At 42.9% G+C, this 20,670-nt stretch overlaps 1 protein-coding gene across 2 annotated transcripts in view; it reads right to left on the minus strand.

The window, feature by feature from the left end:
- scube1 (signal peptide, CUB domain, EGF-like 1) overlaps positions 1-20,670 on the minus strand; it is a 127,705-nt gene that overhangs the window by 89,935 nt on the left and 17,100 nt on the right. For both annotated transcript variants that reach the window (XM_008288233.1, XM_008288242.1), the window contains exon 3: positions 15,584-15,709. In XM_008288233.1, the coding sequence (XP_008286455.1) occupies positions 15,584-15,709 (126 nt within the window). The remainder of the gene's footprint in view (positions 1-15,583; positions 15,710-20,670) is intronic.

Here is a 20,670-nt window from a genome sequence, read left to right on the forward strand (position 1 = left end):
GCTCTGTTCCTCCCCCACCCACCCCCACAACCTTACCCACACTCAGAGGCAACAGCCTGACGGCCGTCTCCACAGCAGAGGCCTCAGAGAATCTGCAGCTTGCTCTAAGGTCGGCTCAATATTGAGAAATCGTTGAGGATCTTGTTGCTATTTTGGATTGAAAAGAGCTCCATTTTTCTACGGTACCACCAAAGTGCCGCTCTTTCAGGAACAAACTCATTGTGGTCCTTGGTTTACCTTTAATGGTAGAGTCAGTACTGCTGGTCATTCCCTCACACACACAGTCAGAAACAAATACAGGACACCACAAGCTGCCATGGTGCTCTGATGGCTCACATATCTGCCATGACTGTATAATGTAATGCCATGTTATGTCATGACAAGTCACGGCCACGTCATCATGTGGCTGACCAGCTGTTTGGGGCTGACAAGTGACAAAGGGTTTGATCTTTGTTACGCAAGAGTTTCTGTTATTTTCTACATGTACAATCAGGTGCAGCACTGTGAATAACTTCAGGAGAGACTGCTCTGCTGCTGTTGTCCTTGTGTTTTAATGACCTTGCACCTCCTTCACAGACTTCACTCATTGGATGGAGCATAAAGACAGCTTTACCCCTGTCTCTTCCCGTCAGGGAGCTTTAAGCTCCCGACACTTCCTCAGCAGACTAACACGGGGGTTTTCACTTGTGGCTTTACCTGGAAACTCATTCCTCTACTTTTAGAAGGTGATGGTGGGCTTGTTAAAGCCCTGAGGAGTGAACGGAGCCTTTAGGAATCTTGTTAACAGTGTGTTAAGAAGGAGGGAATACTTTACTATCACGTTAGCCCTGGCGGGAGACAGGAGGAGAGGGAGGGGAGCAAACGAAGAGGAGAAGACCAGTCCTTCAGCCAATCTGGGCAGAAGGTGTTTCAGCTGGAATTTAAATTGTCCATCTTACAGAGGTCAGTCCAGCTGTGTACATGGGCAACAGAAAGCTTGTGTTTTACTGATGCTGCCTTAACAAGCATATTTTTATACTTCATGTCCATTTTCCTGTGCTTTACGTGTGTGACTATACCATCAATGACGTGCCTGAACACCTCCTGTGTAAACACAGATGGTGCATCAGAGCTGCTCTATGCTCATGCTACTATTGTACTCCTTATACAGACAGCATGCTCAGTGTTCATTATGGGCCTACTACTACCACCACTACTAGTAGTATTTAGTCAAGATGTTCCTCCTGTTCTCATCTTTTCTCCTTTCCTTTACTGTGTCCTGAAGCAGCCCCCTATACTGAGTTTAGGAGAAAGGAGATCAGCTCCAAGGGGATCTTAAAAAAACAGGAACAAAACAGGCGCCAGCCCCGACGCTCCTCCAGTTACAGAGCCCTAGACTATGTTCATTTAAAGGGAGGCCATAAAAAAAGAGAATACAAAGAACGTGGCTGTACATAGTGCAGAGATGTACAGATTCCACTCTGCAGACAATACATGTGTGTAGGTGGGAGTCACTGCAAACGGCTGTTATGGCTTCTGTCAAACAGCTGCCAACAACTGAATCCACTATGTCTTAATATGCTGTCTCCCAAAAAAAGCTCTGCTCCTATGCACCTAAACTCATGTACGTTTTTCATTCTGAAAGAAATGTATTTTCTCGCCAAAAGGCTTCCAGTGTGACGGAGCCACAAAGCCCATGTACAGAAGTAGGAGGGGAGGATGGAGGCTTAAGTCAGCACCAGGACTCTCACCCAGGAGACCGTGAGACTTAAGCTTTGGTTTCACTTGTTTGCTTTCAGTTTTCAGTCGCTGTTTGGTTAGTTTTATGCACTAAAACTACATAATTAGGTTTAGGAAAATATCACGCTTAATTTGATGTTACACGTGCTGAGGTCTGCCTCTGTAGCATCTGAGAAACCATTTCAAGAATGAAGCAACTCGTACTGTTGCTTTGGATGTGAATGTGTTCAGGTCCTGCCCGAGACGAAAAACTATATTCATCTGTGTGATTTTTCTTTTTTAGTAAACCAACTAAACCAACTCTACTGAAGTCTACAAGCAGGCAGGGGTCAAGTCTACTTGAATCCAGCCCTGTGTTGGAGAAGGTGCACCTACAGGTTTAGTTCAGGAGTTGCACTTTTTGCCATCATTTTTGGGATTTGACTAAAGAGTTAAAATATGTGTGACTGACACACTGAACTAAGATTCCAACCTCACTAAAAGCTGTGAAATAGCAAATTATAATTCTGTACACGTTCTCATTTTGCAGCCATGGGATCAGTTTCTGGAAACAACAGAAAATCTGTTCAAGCTGCCCTATAGCATGAGCTGCACTGTGTCTTCTCTGAATGTATGGATGGTGCTTGAAAGTCGGTCCAATCAGCCCTAGTGTTGACTTTATTCTGCCCCGGACTCATGCAGCCATAAACTTGTAGTCCGTGTTTAAATATAGTGGTGTTTTACTGCCACAGAAGTTCTGGTGTCCTCGCTGAACTCTGGGCTTTGTTTTCATTGCACTTCCTCGCACTATTTCAGGCAAATCTCATGGTTTAACGGATGTCGTCAATATGACTGATGCATTTCATTTTCAGGCTGGAGGAGGGGGAGAGATGGAGAAAGAGAGAAAATGCAGCAATCTCCAAGTCCAATTGATCTCTGCCAAAACTTCTGAGTAAACACAGGCTACGGGGCCATTTTGCAAGTTTCAACCGGGGCTCCTCTGTTTTGTTTGGTTGTGCTTGTGTAAACTTGTGTAAAATGTTGTTTAGACACAGTGAGGATGTGCTTCACACATCCAACGGGGGGGCTGGAAGGCTGTGGGAGGCAACAGAGGTGACGAGACAAAGGAAATGTGGAGAGAGACGGGGTGAGGGGTGAGGATGGGGGTGCTTCACAGGGAAAAACAAGTTAATACTGCATTTTGACTCTAACTAGAATACCTCTAATGTGGTTTTATTGTCCAAAACACAGCTGTACACATCTGTGCACGGGTATAAAACCTTAATCTGCTACTCTGACTGCATGGCTTTATGTTCTGTGAGTTGTCATTTGTTTGACTTTGGAGCAGGTTTCAAACATTCATGAAACAAAATTCTCTGGAAACTTTGATCATGAGGCAGCAGAAAGTGCAAAAAAAAACACAAGTAGGAGCATCACAATGTGCCGAAAGGTGATAAACTCATTCATTTGGGAGAATACTGTGGTTTATTACAGAGCTGAGAGACACGCTGCAATCCATAAAACTCTGATGTTTTACTGCAAGAATTAGTGCCTCTCAGTTGTCTGCTGCTGCCAACCAGTCAAGCTGCAGTTTACATCCGTGTCTGTCCAGACTCAGATCGTATGTACAGCAACGACACTGAAGTGTGTGAATTCACTGAACGAATAGAATAGAATAGAATAGAATAGAATAGAATACTGAACTACTACTGAACCGATACTGAATATAGACACAAAAACAGCGACATATTCTAAAATGTAGACTTTTTTTCTACACATATCGTCAACCTAGCAGCACAGACGACCTGTACAAGCACCACAGGGGAGCACCCACAATTATCGTCACCAAATCAGTATCCGACCACACGTAGCCACAATCTCTCCTTCTGGTTCTGAGTAATGCTGTTGAATAACGATCAGAAAACTGTTTTTTCAGAGCATCCCAGGTAGACACAGCGTCATGTGGTTAGCACTGTCACCTCTCAGCACCAAAGGCTTTTGGCTCGTTGGCCGCTTCTTTCAGTGTGAAGTCTGCGTGTTCTATCTGTGGGTTTTCTCCCACAGATATGCGCCATGGACTGCAAGGTGGCGCAGTGGTTAGCACTGTTGCCTCGCAGCTAGAAGGTCACCGGTTTGCGTCCCGGTGGGGGCACCGGAATCTTTCTGCGTGGAGTCTCCATGTTCTCCCCGTGCAGCGTGGGTTCTCTCCAGGTTCTCCGGCTTCCTCCCACAGTCCAGAAACATGTTGAGGTTAATTGGTGATTCTAAATTGTCCATAGGTGTGAATGTGAGTGTGCTTGGTTGTCTGTCTCTAAGTGTAGCCCTGTGATAGACTGGTTACCTGTCCAGGTGAACCTGCCTTCACCCTGAGTCAGCTGGGATAGACTCCAGCCCCCCATGACCCTGGTGAGGATGAAGGTGTAGAGATGATGGATGGATATGCGCCATGGAGCTGATTCTAAATTATCCTGATGTGAGTGCACGGCTGAATGTTTTTTAGACACTGTGATGGACTGGTCATCTCACCTACCGCTCACCCACTGACCGCTGGGATAATCTCCCCCTGCAACCCTTTTTGGATAAAAAACGTCCTGACTAATCATATTATCACATTCATGGGAAATCTTCATAATCAGCGTCTGAATTCTTCCGTTATGTTGAAAACAGGTTGTGTGAGGTCACGGTGACCTTTGACCAAGTTGTGCCAGATGTAATGAAGATCCCTCCAGGTGTTCCTGATATATTGCATTCATAAGGAAGGGCCGGGTGGACGGACAAGCTGAAAACAGGATGCCTCCAGCCTCGGCTGTCAGCAGCACAGGAGCATAAAAACACTCACATGCCCGTACTGTACGAGCACCAAAATGATTTATGGTGACTGTAACCGGCAGCTCCACGGCACAGTTCTGTGCAAAAATGCATTCTTAAGTTCATGTGAAGCTAATATAAGGCTTCCTAATTAGTGGGTATCATCCAAAGGTACAATGCTACCAATGACATTTCCCCTTTGTGTTTTCCTCAACCGGGCTTTTCTTATTGAGCTTTTCTTGAAAATAGAAACACAAACTTTGTATTCCAAAGGTGCATTCAGACATTAATCAGATCTTATTTTTATGGACAGGGTTTTTCTACTGAGCTGCAACTGAAGGAGCAACAAAAGGAGGAAATGTTGCACCCTAAAATGTATGATCCACTTTATTAGTCAAACTCACATACCTGAAGCTTCACAACAACTTTAAATCAATGCTAGAATACAATTTAGCACAGGAAGGGGACTGTAGATTTTGTGGATTAAAGACCGACTATTAAAAAACGTGAACTTATTCTCTAAAATACTGTGTAAACATATTTTTTCATGCTCACATACTTCTGTATCTATGCCCTGATCCCAGTAACAGAGCAAATAGGAGGTCAAACCAGTGCTAAAATATGACATGTAATGATGTGGATTATCTTCATGCTGTTGATAAGCACCTATGAGCCCATTTTCAAATGCCTTTGTGTCTTGGCTTTACGAATGTTGCAGGAAGAAGAACGTGTGTTTTGCTCCTCACTTCACAACAAATCAAGTCCTGTTTATTATTGTAGAGCTGATAGCGCTCTGTGAATTTGTTCATTTTCAGCTTGTGCCTTCCCTTCCCTTCTCCGTCCGTCCTGTCCTCCACCTCCTCTCTGCTACATGTTGGACCTCTCTGTGACACGATGTGGTCGATGACTCCCCGCCGCGCAGCCACCTCTCAGATCTCACCATGAAATGAAAAGGACATGTCGGAAGGAAAATAAACTCACGCGAGCGCACCAGACGTTCACAGAAGGCACCAAACCGTCGACACATTGAGCACAGCTGTGTCCATGCCAAAACCAAATAAATAAAGTCAAAATCAAAAGGAACCGAGCAGGACCGCTCTTTAATCAGAGCACAATAAGGCAATCTTAAATCAATTAGTGCCCTCACTTGTTGACATGGTGCATCTGGGAGATGATGGAGTGACTTCCTGCATGCTCACGCAAACTGATGTCTTTTTTTTTTTTTTCAACAGTCTGCAATTTTCCAAAGTGTAGTTTGTCATCCAGGGCTCATTCAGAATACCACAAGGTTCTGAGGTTTCTGAATATCATGCTTTGGGTCTATTAAAAGCCACAAAGTCTTTATTGTTTTTTACAGGCAGACCCAGAGCGTGTGAGAAAAATGAGAAATAAATTGAGTGTGAACTTTGACGGGGAAACAAACAAGTTGGACAAAAATGTTGTTTTCAAACGAGGCTTTGAATGGTGACTTAACACTGAAGTAAACTTATTACTTTCCACTGAGCCTCAATCTTTAGCATCTGCAGCTCCTGCTGCTGTCAGACGAGGCGACCTGAACCCAAAGCTAAACTTCTACTGAGACAGATGTGTCGCAGGGCATGACATGATATTCCCAGCTATGATTAATGAGTCAGAAAGAAAAGCAGTGGTCGTTAGTAAGGTCTACATTTGTACCAGTCGTGAACGACATATGATTTTAATTTACAGCATCTTTGAACTCATCACAGCCAATTCAAGCCACAGCACTGACATACAATGTTATGACAGCTTGTGATATGAGAGCTCTCTGTCAGGGGATGTGCACAGACCACCACTATTAATTGTGTGTGAACGGTTGAGAGACGGAGTGTGTACGATGGTGCCGAGCGGAGTGCGTTCTCATCTATACAGTAAATCTCCTGCTGAAAGAGACACTTGAGCGCGAGACTTTATAACAAACACTGTGGTCCCTGTTGATGGGCAGCGTGAAGATGAAGGCTGGAGCTCGGCTTAAACTGTGGTTTGACAATAGGCCGATATGTCAGTCTCTCAAAGTTCTGTTTAGACGGTTACCACGCATCACAGGGCAGTGTTTACCTCCTTAGTTAGTGATGACAGTAAACATAAAGCATCAGAGAGGCTGGTGACAGTACGCTCTCCATGAGTCAATACACAGGAACGCAGTCTGCAGGCTCGTATATCTTCTCAAAGTGGGCTAAATATAGACGGATCCTACGCAGCGCGCATCATACCTGAAACATCACCTAATCCTCTGGACAGCACGTCCACTGCCAACAAATCTGCTTCTTCTTTTTGGTTTTATGGGGTGTTAAATGTGAAATTCAAGGATTTCATAAACAAAAACAGACGTACTGCTGCCATCAGAGTAAACGTATGACACAGGCTTCTGTTACAGTTATGAGTCATCTCAACACCTGAGCTTGGTTTTGTGTTGTTTCTCAAAATACTGACTGTTTGGTGCACTTCAGAATTCAACTTCTTAGGTTATTTTCTGGAGTCTATCCCAGCTGACTCAGGGTGAAGGCAGGTTCACCTGGACAGGTAACCAGTCTATCACAGGGCTACACTTAGAGACAGACAACCAAGCACACTCACATTCACACCTATGGACAATTTAGAGGAAGCTGGAGAACCCGGAGAAAACCCACGCTGCACAAGGAGAACATGGAGATAACCGTCCTAACCATGACCGGGGATCTTCTAGCTGCTAACCACCAAGCCATCCTGCAGCCCCCAAGCAAGTATAACTGAATAAAATAAATGTCAGTAATCATGTCTCTTTGTGCCATAACATCAAAGTATCATCTAATATCGAGCACACAGTATATTTGTAGTTATTCTAAAACACAGACATTGCTGGTCTCTGTGTGGCTGGACGTGTTGTCGTATCTCACATCACTTCAATCCCATCTTAGTAGGAGAGTTGACAGTTTGAGAAGAAAAATCCTGCAACAACCAAAAGCTGTCCATCAGGAGTTTTCCTCTGATGCCTGGATGCTGCCTGATACAGGGACATGCTCACTGCCTAGATGTAGGATGTGCTGCCCAAAGAGGAGCAGAATGAGATCCTCTTTGTCGTCACAGTGGACAGCAGACTTGTTTGCTTTGGTTTTCTCGGCCTCCAGCTACTATATGAGACATTACTAGTGTAAGGTAGCGACTACCTTGTTGCTAAAAAAAAACAAAAAAAAAAAAGACAAAGAGTGAGCTTGATATTCTACAACCTACCAGGTGAGGAAAGTTGGACCATTTTCAGGCATTTGCACTTTACCTTGCTTTACTTGATTAGTTGCATTTCCTGACACTGTCACTACACTTCAAAAGGAAATACTGTATTTTAAGTGCACTATATCTATTTAATGGCATTTAATCAACATTACTTATACAGCATCACAGATACAAAACATATGTGCTCATCTTATAAGATGTAATATGTTTTTGTCATGTCTACTACTACACAGAAGGATATACGGTAGTTAGATTTGTGCTCCAGCTCAATTAGCTTTAACTCTAAAATGCTGAGGAAACGTTGATTCAACGGATAAAACAGTCCTGTTGCCAAAACCACTTTCACTACTTTTACTGGTAACAGTGCACAATGTAGTATTGTTACATTCACTTAAAAAAAGAAGTGCCTCAACATGACAGGATTTAGTGTCGGCAGCCCAAAATTCAAATAAACTACAAGAGCAACAGTGCACATGCTCAGCAGCATGTAGGACACTTATTCTTAGACTTAAGTTTAGTTTTTTTACTTGCTGTTTAGTCAGGTTTAGGCATATCTTAAAACCCGCTGATCACTTGTTTGAAGCTTCTCTTCCATTTTAATGGTTACAAGTCTTTACAAATCTAATATATGGGTAATATAGGTCGGCTGTAGAGGTAAAGCAATAACATAAATGGCAAAGATATGCTGATTAGAAGCATATTTGTGATATGTCACAAGCAAACACGATCTTATAAAAACAGTTACATATCAGTCAGAAGGTCAGCAGACAGAGAAGAAATGTTAAATAAGATAAAGGGAGAAGAAAAAACAAGGCGAGACAAAGACAGAGAAGAGCCAAATGTACAGAGACGATGGAAAATAGGCAGAGCTTTGCACAGTGAGAGACAATAAAAGGCAAAAAGTAAGATAAAGAAAAGAACTCAGTGAGAAAAGAGGAGACATTGATGTGAAAGAGTGAGCTAAGGAAAAGAGACGACAGCAACAGAGAAAGACATCAATCTGTCAGAGCCCTCCAACAGTCAAGACATTTAACATCCCCTCTGAAAGCAAGAAACAAAAGAGCAATCTTTAAAAAGGTTCAAGTGTAGAAATGAACTAAATAAAAAAGCAAAGATGGAAGAGACAGAGTGTTATGGGCCAACAGAACACATGATGAGGAGTCAGTAGAAGGAAAGGAAGTAGGAAGAAATTAAACATTGTGTTGTTTTAATTGTTGGAAAAAGAAAAAAGGAAAGATAGAAAATCCATCCATTATCTATACACTGCTTAATCCTCACTAGGGTCATGGGGGGCTGGAGTCTATCCCAGCTGACTCAGGGTGAAGGCAGGTTCACCTGGACAGGTAACCAGTCTATCACAGGGCTACACTTAGAGACAGACAACCAAGCACACTCACATTCACACCTACGGACAATTTACAATCACCAATTAACCTCAACATGGGATTCAAACTCCACAAACAAAGACCCTATAGAGGGACATTCAAACCCAGGACCTACCAGCTGTGAGGCAGCAGTGCTCGCCACCTCACCACCAGGAAAGATAGAAAATTAAGAAGAAATAAAAGTACACAAGAACGAAAAGAAAGATGAGGCCATGGCAGAAAGACAAAGCAAAGGATGGATAACATTTGAAGAAAGGAAAAAGAAAACAAAGGAGAGAGAAAAAGAATGACACCACGACCAAAACTAAGGATGAAAGAAATACAGTAAAGACCAAATAGGAAAGAATAAATAGTGAAATAAATAAGCAATGCAAAATGAAAAGTAAGGCATGTAGAAAAAAAGAAAGGGTAGTAGTAGTAGCAAGTAGCCTGTGCCGGCTGTGATCACACAGATCATACGTCTTATTTCACACTTTACTGCCTCGTTTGAAGTCAGTAACCTGGTTTTAATTAGCAGCACTTCACTGCGGCTGCATTCAGTCAACATCTAATAAAGCTAGTTTCAGGGTTAAAGACAGACTCAGGCTGGTTTCCTCTCGCCAGGCAATAAAGAGCAGGTGATGACAGTTCTCACAACACTCGGTTATGGTAAATGGACTGCACTTATAGCGCTTTTCTACCTGAGCGTCACTCAAAGGCGGCTTTACAATGTGTTTCTAATTCACTCACACATTCATACACTAACGGTGACAGAGCTGCCATGCAGGGTGCTGCCTGCCGTTGGGAGCGACTTCAGGTTCAGCGTCTTGCCCAAGGACACTTCGGCTGTGGGGGGGCAGAGGATCGAACCGGCATCGGAGGACGACGGCTCTGCCGCCTGAGCCAGTCGGTATCGTTTGAATTAGCAGCACAAACACGTGGGGCGAAATTCCACCAACCTCACGCTCCAGTTCTTCACTTAACCACAACACACAGAGCGACACAACAGCCAACCGACGAGCTAACGACACAAGCAGACAACCAGCAGAAAACAAACATCACAAAACACAATAAGGCACAATTACAGTGACAGCTTCCCACCAGCCCACCACTCCAACATGGAAAATGTTCTCAGGGAAAAATCTCTTCTCTTAACAACCGGGGTTTCATTTTTGTTGTTGTTGCCATTATGTCTCTCATCACATTTCACACACCAGCTGTGTGCTGTGAGACTCAAGACGCTGCAATCTGAAGCCCATGTGGGAATGCATGAAGCTGCAGTTCCTCAAATGACCACTAGATGCTGACTTAAAAGAAAAGGTTCCAACCTATCTTACATTTGAGCACAACAACTTCTCTTTGCAAATCAGTAAATGTTATTTCAAGCAAGACTTTTGGTTCTAAGCAGCGAATTCTGAGCAGATAAATTTAAAATACTTAGGAATTAGGAAAACACTTCCCATGAGGCTTCATCAGCGTGAGGTAGACAAATCAACGGGGTGTCTTAGCTGATATGTGCGGTTTCAACTGGACGTAATAAAATGAGAACGGAACCATAACTAAGAAAAAGTCAGCTGGTAATAGAAAACTACATTTACGTACCAATAGTGGATGGAAACAGGCTTTAATTTCCATTATGTTTTGCAGATATTCTGGAAATTAAGTTGTAATTTGCACGACATTTGGATGAAAACTGATGTCTGGTTGAACAAAAACTCCTGTCGCTTTGTTGGAGAAAAACAGGAAAACTGGAAAAACCGTGCGCCGATCCCTTAAATGTATGTTAGGGGTGTTTTTCTGTTTTGATTGACAGCTGTCTGAAGCCACATCATCCAGCTCATACATACTTGTCCCACCTCAGCCACCCTCGTTTCCCAAATTCATCCATCTCCTAACGCCAGCATCAGAGCTCACAGATGCTGTAGAACAGTTTGCTTCTCTACAGTTCACATAAGAGACACACTGCAGTGTTAGTCCAGCATGTACGAGGTCCAGCGTACAAAAGCCTCAGACAGAATAAATCCAGGTCAAGGTGTCTTCTCAAGGTTTACCAGGACTTACCCAGACGGTGACAGAATTCACCAGAATGATATTTCATCAGATAAGGAAATTGGAATTGAGTTTGTTTCACTTTAAATCCATATTTTTACACATTTGCATCATGTTTAAAGCGATGTCATTCACAAATTAGCTCATCGACAGTGAAAACGAGCTATCTGTACATAATATAACTAATTTATACACATCATGTAGCCTCAGTTGTGTTTTTGAGCTGGTCCCTGACATAACCTTGTATTTACTGCATTATCAAAGGAATAAAAACATTTATATCCACTCAGTCATCTCTGCAAATTAAAACAGAAAATATCTGTGACGCTGTAGCATTAGCTCAACGTTGTATAACTTTAAAGTGATATCTGAATTAGGTTAAACCTTGTTTTAACTTGTCTGACTCTTGGATTCCTGCTGTTGAAAAACTGCTCAATCAGTGACATCATGTCTGCATTCTTCAAATTAGCTTGTGAGCAAAATGGTTCGATGATGGATGTGCATGATGGCAAAAGCTACAAAAAGAAGCCAACAGAACATCATGTCTCTGCTGAAGTATAATTAACACATTATTATGTCTCCTGCAGCAGGACGGGCAGAAGCAGACATAAAATAAGACATTAATAAAGATATATTTATGAAAACTGTTTCAATCTAGATGTGAAACATGCCATCATTATGTCACGTTACATTTTCAACATAACTTTATAAAAAGCATTATCAGCCTGTCTGTTTGGGCCGACGCCAACATTTCAGTTTAACAGTCGATACTGATGATGATGTGAAGATCGTTGTTTATCCCAAGATTAAACTGTGTTTTTGCTCAGGGTCTGATATCTCTTTTAATTTAATAAAATGATACTTAGGGCCAAAATAAATTTGTAGGCTAAGACAGAACTAGACAAGAGCTCATGAGAGCAACCATTTTGGTCACACAAGCAGCTAAAAATGTGTCATTAAATGTTTTCATTCAGAAACTTAGCATTTCTGTCAGTAGGTGTGTCTGGGCTGCACACCTATGTAGATACAATCAGGCCATTTTAGCCGAAACAAATCTGAAATTAGACCAAATTAATTCACTCTTTTCTAACTCATATTTGGTCACACACCTGCCTGAGCAGGAGTGAAGTGAAGACTGGAGGCCCAACAGCCTGATAGCACATGTGAGGCATTTAGGGAACATTGGTAAACTGTAGCATCTACCGACATCTGTGAGCAAAAGAAGGAACTTCTGTAAGTTGTAGCATCTATAGATAGTCTACATTTGATGCGATTAAGGGATATCTGTAAACGTAGCTTCAAAAACAACCAGGGTTGCACTTTTTTCCACTAAACTTGGTGAGTCTCTGCATGTGCATAAGTTACAACGCACCACCCACCACTTCAACCTGTGGTAAACACTGAAATATGATCACAACAGGGCTTTCACTGTTCCACCATCGATGTTCTGAACATTAAAAAGCACAATACTTAGAAGAAATGTGAAGCATCACAGCGCTGCCCTCCGTCCTACAACATTACAACAAACCAAAGCAGTGAAGAGTCACAGCTTATAATCAAATGTTTGCCATTTGCCACGACATTACAGCCAAGAGAGGACTACATCTGACAAACTGTAAGACCATCCTTATCAAACAAAGCAGAACATTCACTGACAAAATGTTTAAAAACTACGACTGTGAACTGACAAAGAAACACATCTAAATGCACCTAAATGATAAAACAAGGAGCAAAAAGGTCATCTGAAGCTCTGGAGCTGGAATCGTTGGTTCATTTAGAAAAAGTTTGGCAATACAATTAGTGTTGACAGTAAAAATGTTTTTACTCCTTATGTGACTGTTTAACTTTTGCAAAAAATATCTTTGTCAGAGCAACCGATGCTTAAAATGTTTACTTATTCAACATCAAGCAAAGAGGACGGTTTAAAACCTCAGCATGGCCAGTGGAGTGTTTCTACTTTCATTAGCGTGTTTGTGCATAGAAGAAAATTTCAGTTGTGATGGCAGGGAGCCTTTAACTCTGCTTCACATCAGCGGTCTGATAGTCAGTCCTTGATGTGGATTCACAGCTCAGCAGCTACTCTGCACTGCTGGCTGCTGCTACCAGCACTCAGTCTCTCACTCAGTCTCTCCAGAGGTTCAAAGAATGAACGACAACACTTAAAAATGCCAAAACACATCCCGTCAAAGGCACATGGGTATCCAGATCCATCCATCCATTATCTATACAACGCTTAATCCCCACTAGGGTCGTGGGGGGCTGGAGTCTATCCCAGCCGACTCAGGGTGAAGGCAGGTTCACCTGGACAGGTAACCAGTCTATCACAGGGCTACACTTAGAGACAGACAACCAAGCACACTCACATTCACACCTATGGACAATTTAGAATCACCAATTAACCTCAACATGTTTCTGGACTGTGTGGGAGAGAACCCACGCTGCACGGGGAGAACATGGAGACTCCACTCAGAAAGATCCTCATCGGGACGTGAACCAGCGACCTTCTAGCTGTGAGGCAACAGTGCTAACCACTGCCCAAACCTTGCAGCCCGGTATCCAAAATGATATTTTTTCTGTTTCTGATTTTGTTTTGCTCTCATCAGTCAGCGGTGGACGACTTCCAGGATGAAATGTGTTTGAGCACATCCATGCAGATCCACGTGTTGCATCGGGGCAAAAAAAAAAAAACATTAGTCTGGCTGACACAAAGTCAATAACGCAACACTGAGGCTAAATGGGCTGGATCTGCCAGTAATAAAACACAGGCAGATATCAAAAGGAGAACTCTTCAACCCTGACCGCCCTCCCTACAGAACACAGAAAGGAGCATAAAACAGCACAAATCATGGAAACCCTCCAAACGATGACAGAGGGACTCACTGAGAGAGGCAAGCTGAGCCAGACAGGCTTAAGAGATACAAGGACACACACACACACACACACACACACACACACACACACACGCTTCAGCGTACTCTTAAGCACAGACAGATCTATATATTCACAGTGATACACTGAACCAGACGGATGCACAGCCCCTCGACTTCCAGACATTCATCACCACACACCACTAGCAGGTTAACATTAAGATACAACATAAGACACACACATTCAAAGACATCTACAAAAGACATCTATGCATTTAAAGGAATGAGCTTCCCATAGGACTTTTAAAAACAAAGATGCTTGATATTGTAAAGACAACCCAGAAATTTGTCATGTTTCAATTTCAAGTGCCTCAGTGCCCCATCAGCCATCAACCTAGCCAGATAAAAACCCCATTGTGCCGTATTAAGGTACGTATAAGTCAATGACTGAGCCAGTGAATACTAAGAACTTCAGGAGGGCTATTTTGTGTGTCCAGGGTTATTTAAGTTTGTCAATTTCATGTCAGTTGAACGAGAGAGCCGTGTTACAAGAACACACACAAAAGAGAAGAATGTACAGTTTGGTCCGTAAATGTTTGGACAAAGTTTTTCTAATTTTGGTTCTGTTCAGTACCACAATGATGTTTAAATGAAACAGTTCAGATGTGGTTGAAGACTTTCAGCTTTAATTCAGTGGGTTGAACAAACAGATTTTCATTTCAGGGGCTCAAAAGTAACTGGACAAATTAAATAAGTGAAAATAAAATGTTAATTTCTAATATCTTTGTTGAAAACCCTTTGAACACATGGACATCACCAGACGCTGGGTTTCCTCCTTTCTAACGCTCTGCCAGGTTTTTACTGCAGCAGTCTTCAGTTGCTGTTTGTTTGTGGGCCTTTCTTTCTGAAGTTTAGTCTTTAACAGGTGAAATGCTGCTCAGTTGGGTTGAGATCAGGTGACTGACTCCACCATTCAAGACTTGTTTGTTTTAATAAAGTCCTGGGTTGCTTTGGCTGTATGTTTTGGGTCATTGTCCATCTCTTCTATCAAACGCCGCCCAATCAGTTTGGCTGGATTTGAGCCAACAGTATGTCTCTGAACACTTCAGAATTCATCCGGCTGGTTCTGTCCTGTGTTACATCATCACTAAACACCAGTGACCCAGTGCCACTGGCTGCCATGCATGTCCAAACCATGACCGCATGTTGTCCTCACTGCAAGATCTTCCAAATGCATGCACCACACCTCAAATCAACTCCAGGCCTTTTATATGTCTAATTGGTAATGAGGTAACGAAGGAATTGCTCACGCCTGCCCATGAAATGGACTTTGAGTCAGTTGTTCAAATACCCTTTTAAAATAGGGTGGCATATGTTAAGGAGCTGAAACTCCTGAACCTTTTATCCAATGTGACTGTGGGTAACCTCAAATGAAAGCTGAGAGTCTGCACTTTATGTCCACTACATAACTATAATTGGAATATGTTTCAATAAACAGGTAAAAAAAAAAAAAAACGTGTGTCAATCCCCATATATATGGACCTAACTGTATACAAAGACCGTTCTTACCCAGACAGTTGTGTCCGTCATGGGCCAGCATGAATCCATCGTAGCAGGTGCACCGGTAGTTGCCTGGTATGTTGATGCATTCGTGGACGCAGCCTCCATTGTAGTCATTCTCACATTCGTCCATGTCTGAAAGAGAAGAGTGTCTCTGTTACTGCAACTTCATCTAGTTAGTTTCCATAGTTAAAGCAGTCACTCTCACTTCAAGTCAAGTTAAAGGCATGTAAAGGGAACGTTTTATTAATGTTTGGAGTTAACAATCAGTTCCCAATTTGTTTTCCATCAAGCAGGTCTGTGATCCATAACAAGCACAATCCTTTTAGTTGGAAATCAAATCAGCAATTGGAGCCAAGAGAAGCTCTGATTGACTGTCACCTGCCCCTGTTCGGTTTAAAAAGGGGTCCTCGAAATTTTCAAGACTGCAGACAATACTCATGTCTGGACATGTCAGAGATGCTCAATGAGTGGCAGGTAACAGCATTATCACAGTATGTTGAAGGTATTCTTGCTATCATTTAAGCGTACCACCCCCTTGCAGTATTAGAGTGGAGCTCAAGCAAGGGGGCAGCGGTTGAGGGGGGTTGAGGAAGGAGAGAAGATTGTCCGTCAGTGTTGATTCGTCTGGAGATGCTCCCCCCACCTCCATGCTGAGCCAGCGGAGGTTTTCACAGGAGCTGCTTGCAAGTGGTTGCCATGCGGAGCCACTTAAACAAACAGTCCTCCCCCTCCGTGTGAACAGTGGGAGATCCACCATGGCGCTAGGAAGACCCCAGCCCACATCCTCCTCCTCCTGCCTCTGTGCTGAGGATGACACAGTGCAGGTATACGTCCTCTGGATTCTCCATTCCGGCACTCAGACGTCCCTCTGAATCAGCCTGTGGACCATCTCGTTCTCTCCGTCTCCTCCGTGTGCCAAATAGGATGTCAGTGTGATGAATACAAAGTCGCTTGTGGCATTTAATTCCACAGTCTGTCCACCCTGGTCAGTGTCTCATCCTTCACTCTCTTCCTGGCTCCTGAACTCTTCCTCTGTCTGCCTCCTCTCATTTCATTCCACAGCGTGACTGCTGTCTGTCAGCATTCACTTACACACCTGATACTTTATCTGCCTCTCTGTCCGTCGATCTGTCCGTCTACCCGCCCGTCAGTTTGTCTAACAGTTTAATAACAGACATAAATGAAGATATTTTAAGAATGAAGTCACTGACAGGAACCCCCTCACCTCACCTGAAACTGACACACACACACACACACACACACACACACACACACACACGCTGCTGAAATGCAACTTGGGAGACGTAGTTAAGTTCCAAAGAATTTATGTACACAACTTAGTGCTGTTAGCTTGTTAATGCGAGAACTCGATGTTTTTGCATGGCACATACTGATCATTTGAACTCATGATTAAGGCTTAGAAGCACTTTAATAGTGAGTCACATAATATTTACTATGAAATAAACACGACAAATGAACACTGTCTGCGCTACATGCAGCAAAGTGGGAACATTTATAAAAGATTGTCTCCGATTCCTAAACGAGTTAATGCACTTCTCTGGAAAAGGAAACACCATTTCTATACAAGGTCTGATGTATTGAATATTGACTGATGAGCTGTTTCTGCTTCTTTCATTATCTTAGACTCCAGAAAGCAACATGGTCGTTGTTGAATATTTACTGTTGTTGCTGATTTTATGTTGTTTTTCTAGTGTAACAATTTCCCTGAGGTTTCATACCGAAGGGATCAATGAAGTTTTATTCTATTCTACTCTATTCTATTCTATGGTCAAATCCAGCTGACATGAAAGGACACCTTCAACTCTTTCGATTGAAAACAGCTCCTGAGGATTTCGTCTCATGTTTTGCTCATAGATGACCAATGTTTTGTATGTTTATTCTTCTCCTTCAGAGTTTTTAGAGGTTAACAATAACTACTTTTTTTCTGTTTATTATAGCCATGAACAATATAGCTGATACCACCACCTCCTGACGACACTGCATCGCCCAGTTTATTCACCCCAAAGTAGTTGATCATGGGAGCAAAGACTATTTCACATTTTCTTTTCTTAGTTTAGTGACATTTCAAAAGTTTGCTTGAAGATTATATGGAAACACGAGTATTGTGTGTACACGTAGATGCTGCTGTTTTTTTCATATGAAGCTTGTGGACCAACATATGAGCAGTGAATGACTATCCACTGTCTACTAACACTGGTATCAGCCTGACATATGAGTGCAGGCTTTGTTTTTGTTTGGAGTGCAGAGTTTCTGGAGGACTGTCAGCGACTCAAGTTGTCGGGTCCACCGATGGTTGGAGGCCAATGACACAAAGTAGGAGAGCTTGACGGTGGCAAAAAGCAATGATGGGCAACACATACACAAACACACTGACATAACATTGGACATAACCCAGAAGCAGACACTGAGCAGATCCACACACTCACTCAGGAAATAGAAACACACAGCATGCACAGGCACTCACACCAGAGCTCATGCAAATGCAATCTCACACACAACAAACAACACACATGTGCACGCCAACAAACACGCCGCAAGTACAGCCACGGATTTACGAATGCACACATACACACAATACATGTGTACAAACATGAAAAACAAGACTAATTCCCCACACGATTCACAAACACTTCCTTTCACATGATTAACGTTGTGATTTTGGCTTCAGTATCATCACTTTGAAGAGTCCAACAGCAGGCATGAACAATAAACATGAAAAGATCCTCATCCGAGAGGTTTCACATGGTTAGAAATCATCATGACAAAAGCCAAATCAATGCCATATTCTGCACCATGAAGCACCGCAGACATGTTTACCGGAAGCCAATTATGCAGGCCAACACACATGAGCGCATTTTAATTCTGTTTGTCTGATCTCTGACAAAAGAACCCCGTGTCTGTACTTCAAGGACCACTGCAGCATGATTGGGATTAGACGAGAAGATTAATATCATCCCATTACACCCAGTGCTGTAAAATTAAACGGTATCCAGAGTCCTCTTCAAAAACTTGAAAATGACCAAATAGCTTTAATTGAGCTGCATGTGTGTGTAAGAACAGACAGAGTTCATTTTACAGGGAGAAAAACATAACAAATGCCAAAAAAATCCAATCACGGTGGAATCGTGCTTTAAAGCGCATGAGCCTTGTGTATACAAACTCCTTACAGCCATTACTGGCTCATCCTAAAAGGCATTTGCAACCAATTACGTTGAGCATGAATGGGCGGCTGTTTGGGGAAAGGTTGTTTGGACACTTTACTGTGCTGCCAGCTCAGATGGTGTGGTTCATCATGATGTGGCACCTCCTATGTGCTCTGCTTTCCATCTGTCAGGAATGAAGAGAGAAGGTAAGGACTGAACCTACGGTGCATGAGGGGGGGAAGAGCCTCACCACTGATCGTGAATGAAAAGCTGCAGGTGCCTGAATCACTTCAACCAACAACAGTGAAAGCACAGTTATTAAATTTTAAAAATATGTCTGTTTTGAGAACACTCAGAAGTCATTTTGCTGAGCACATAAAATGATCGGAATGCAAAACGGTGCTGCTGAGGAGAAGAGGAGGAACTTCACTTTACAACATGCAAGGTTCAAGCTTGTCTTTTGTATGTGGATGTTGGACAGATTTAAGGACAACAGCAGAGTCTGACATGTCCTTAATCTTACTCCCTAGTATGACTTAAGCCTAAAAATACAAAGTGCGCTACATGTCCCAGAATGCATCCAGTAGAATCCTTGAAGTAGAACCCCTCTGCCTCTGGGTTGAAGTGTATGCTGCAGGTTTTCCTGTTTAGAAAAATTTCAGGACTGGGGACACAAAAGATGTATTTCAAATCCAAACTACAAACTACAAGTTTTCTCCTTCCAAGTAATCCTCCTGGAGTCTAACACACTTCCCCAGCCTTCTCTTCACACCTCCATGCACTCCTGGAAGGATTCTTCCAGGATCCTCTGCAGCTCCGTCGTCACAGCCATCTTGATGTCGTCCACGTCTTCTAAGCGGGTCTCCTTGATGACCCCCTTGAGCTTCGAGAGCCAGGTGGGGTGAGTAGGGAGGTTGCTCCAGCACGGCCATGTTCTTCTCATCCAGGAACTGTGGGATGCTCAGGGCGTTGTGAGCAGGTTGTCATGGTGAAGCAGCCTCCACTGGTTCTGACACAACTCTGCCTCTTCTCGTGCACTGAATGAAGCAAACGCTGCAGGATCTCTTTGTAGATGTGCTGGTTGATGGTCTGAAGGAGAAAACTCCTAGTTTGTAGTTTTTCTGACTTTTCTGACATACCTCGTATATTATATGATGCTGCTGGCAAAGCTGAGGCCACATTCACTTTGTGTCACTTCTCTGACTTTCTGTCTTCCATTGTTTTGTCTAGTATAGAGCATTATGCAATACGATCTTAAACCCAGAGCATGACTTAAACAAACAACTCTATACAGCTTGTTGTCCAAACGCATCAGAAGTAAAATGTTTTTATTGCTGGTTTGCAAGGCTACACTCACAGATGGCAATGAGAGAGACATTATGATCCTTCAGAGATACCACACTTTTCTTTTCTTAACAGTCCCTTGATTCTGATTAGGGATTTGGGTAAAACCCTTATTTAAAGCACAAGCTCATACAGTACACACAATTCATGCAAATTAATTCACATTCTGTTTAGTTTCTGGGTGACATGAAAATAAAGGATTAACAACCTGTTTGGATGACAGAGCATAGGTGTGTATGTGACAGAGTTTAGAGGGAGGTGGGAGAGGAGGTGCTTCGTTGGTCTACTTGGCCCCAAACAGTGCCACTTCCTGCCCCTGAGCTGTTGTTGACATCTGACAGTGGTGCCCCGACAGCTTGGGACTGGCTGCTGCTTCCGCTCACATGCGCACATTTTCTAATTTGCCGGGGAAATGTTTATGCTCCTTGTCTCATCAAGTGAATTAGGCGCCTTCACTGATGGACCTGCACCCCCCTAACTGGACGGACACACTGAAGTGCACGGGGAATAAATGGGAAAGGCTGGAGAGGGGATGCTGCTTTTATTTCACGCAGTGTATCTGCAGCTTTCTGTGAGCTAAATTCA

Source organism: Stegastes partitus, unplaced genomic scaffold (assembly GCF_000690725.1).
Source record: "Stegastes partitus isolate 25-593 unplaced genomic scaffold, Stegastes_partitus-1.0.2 Scaffold12, whole genome shotgun sequence".
Lineage (NCBI taxonomy): Eukaryota > Metazoa > Chordata > Actinopteri > Pomacentridae > Stegastes > Stegastes partitus.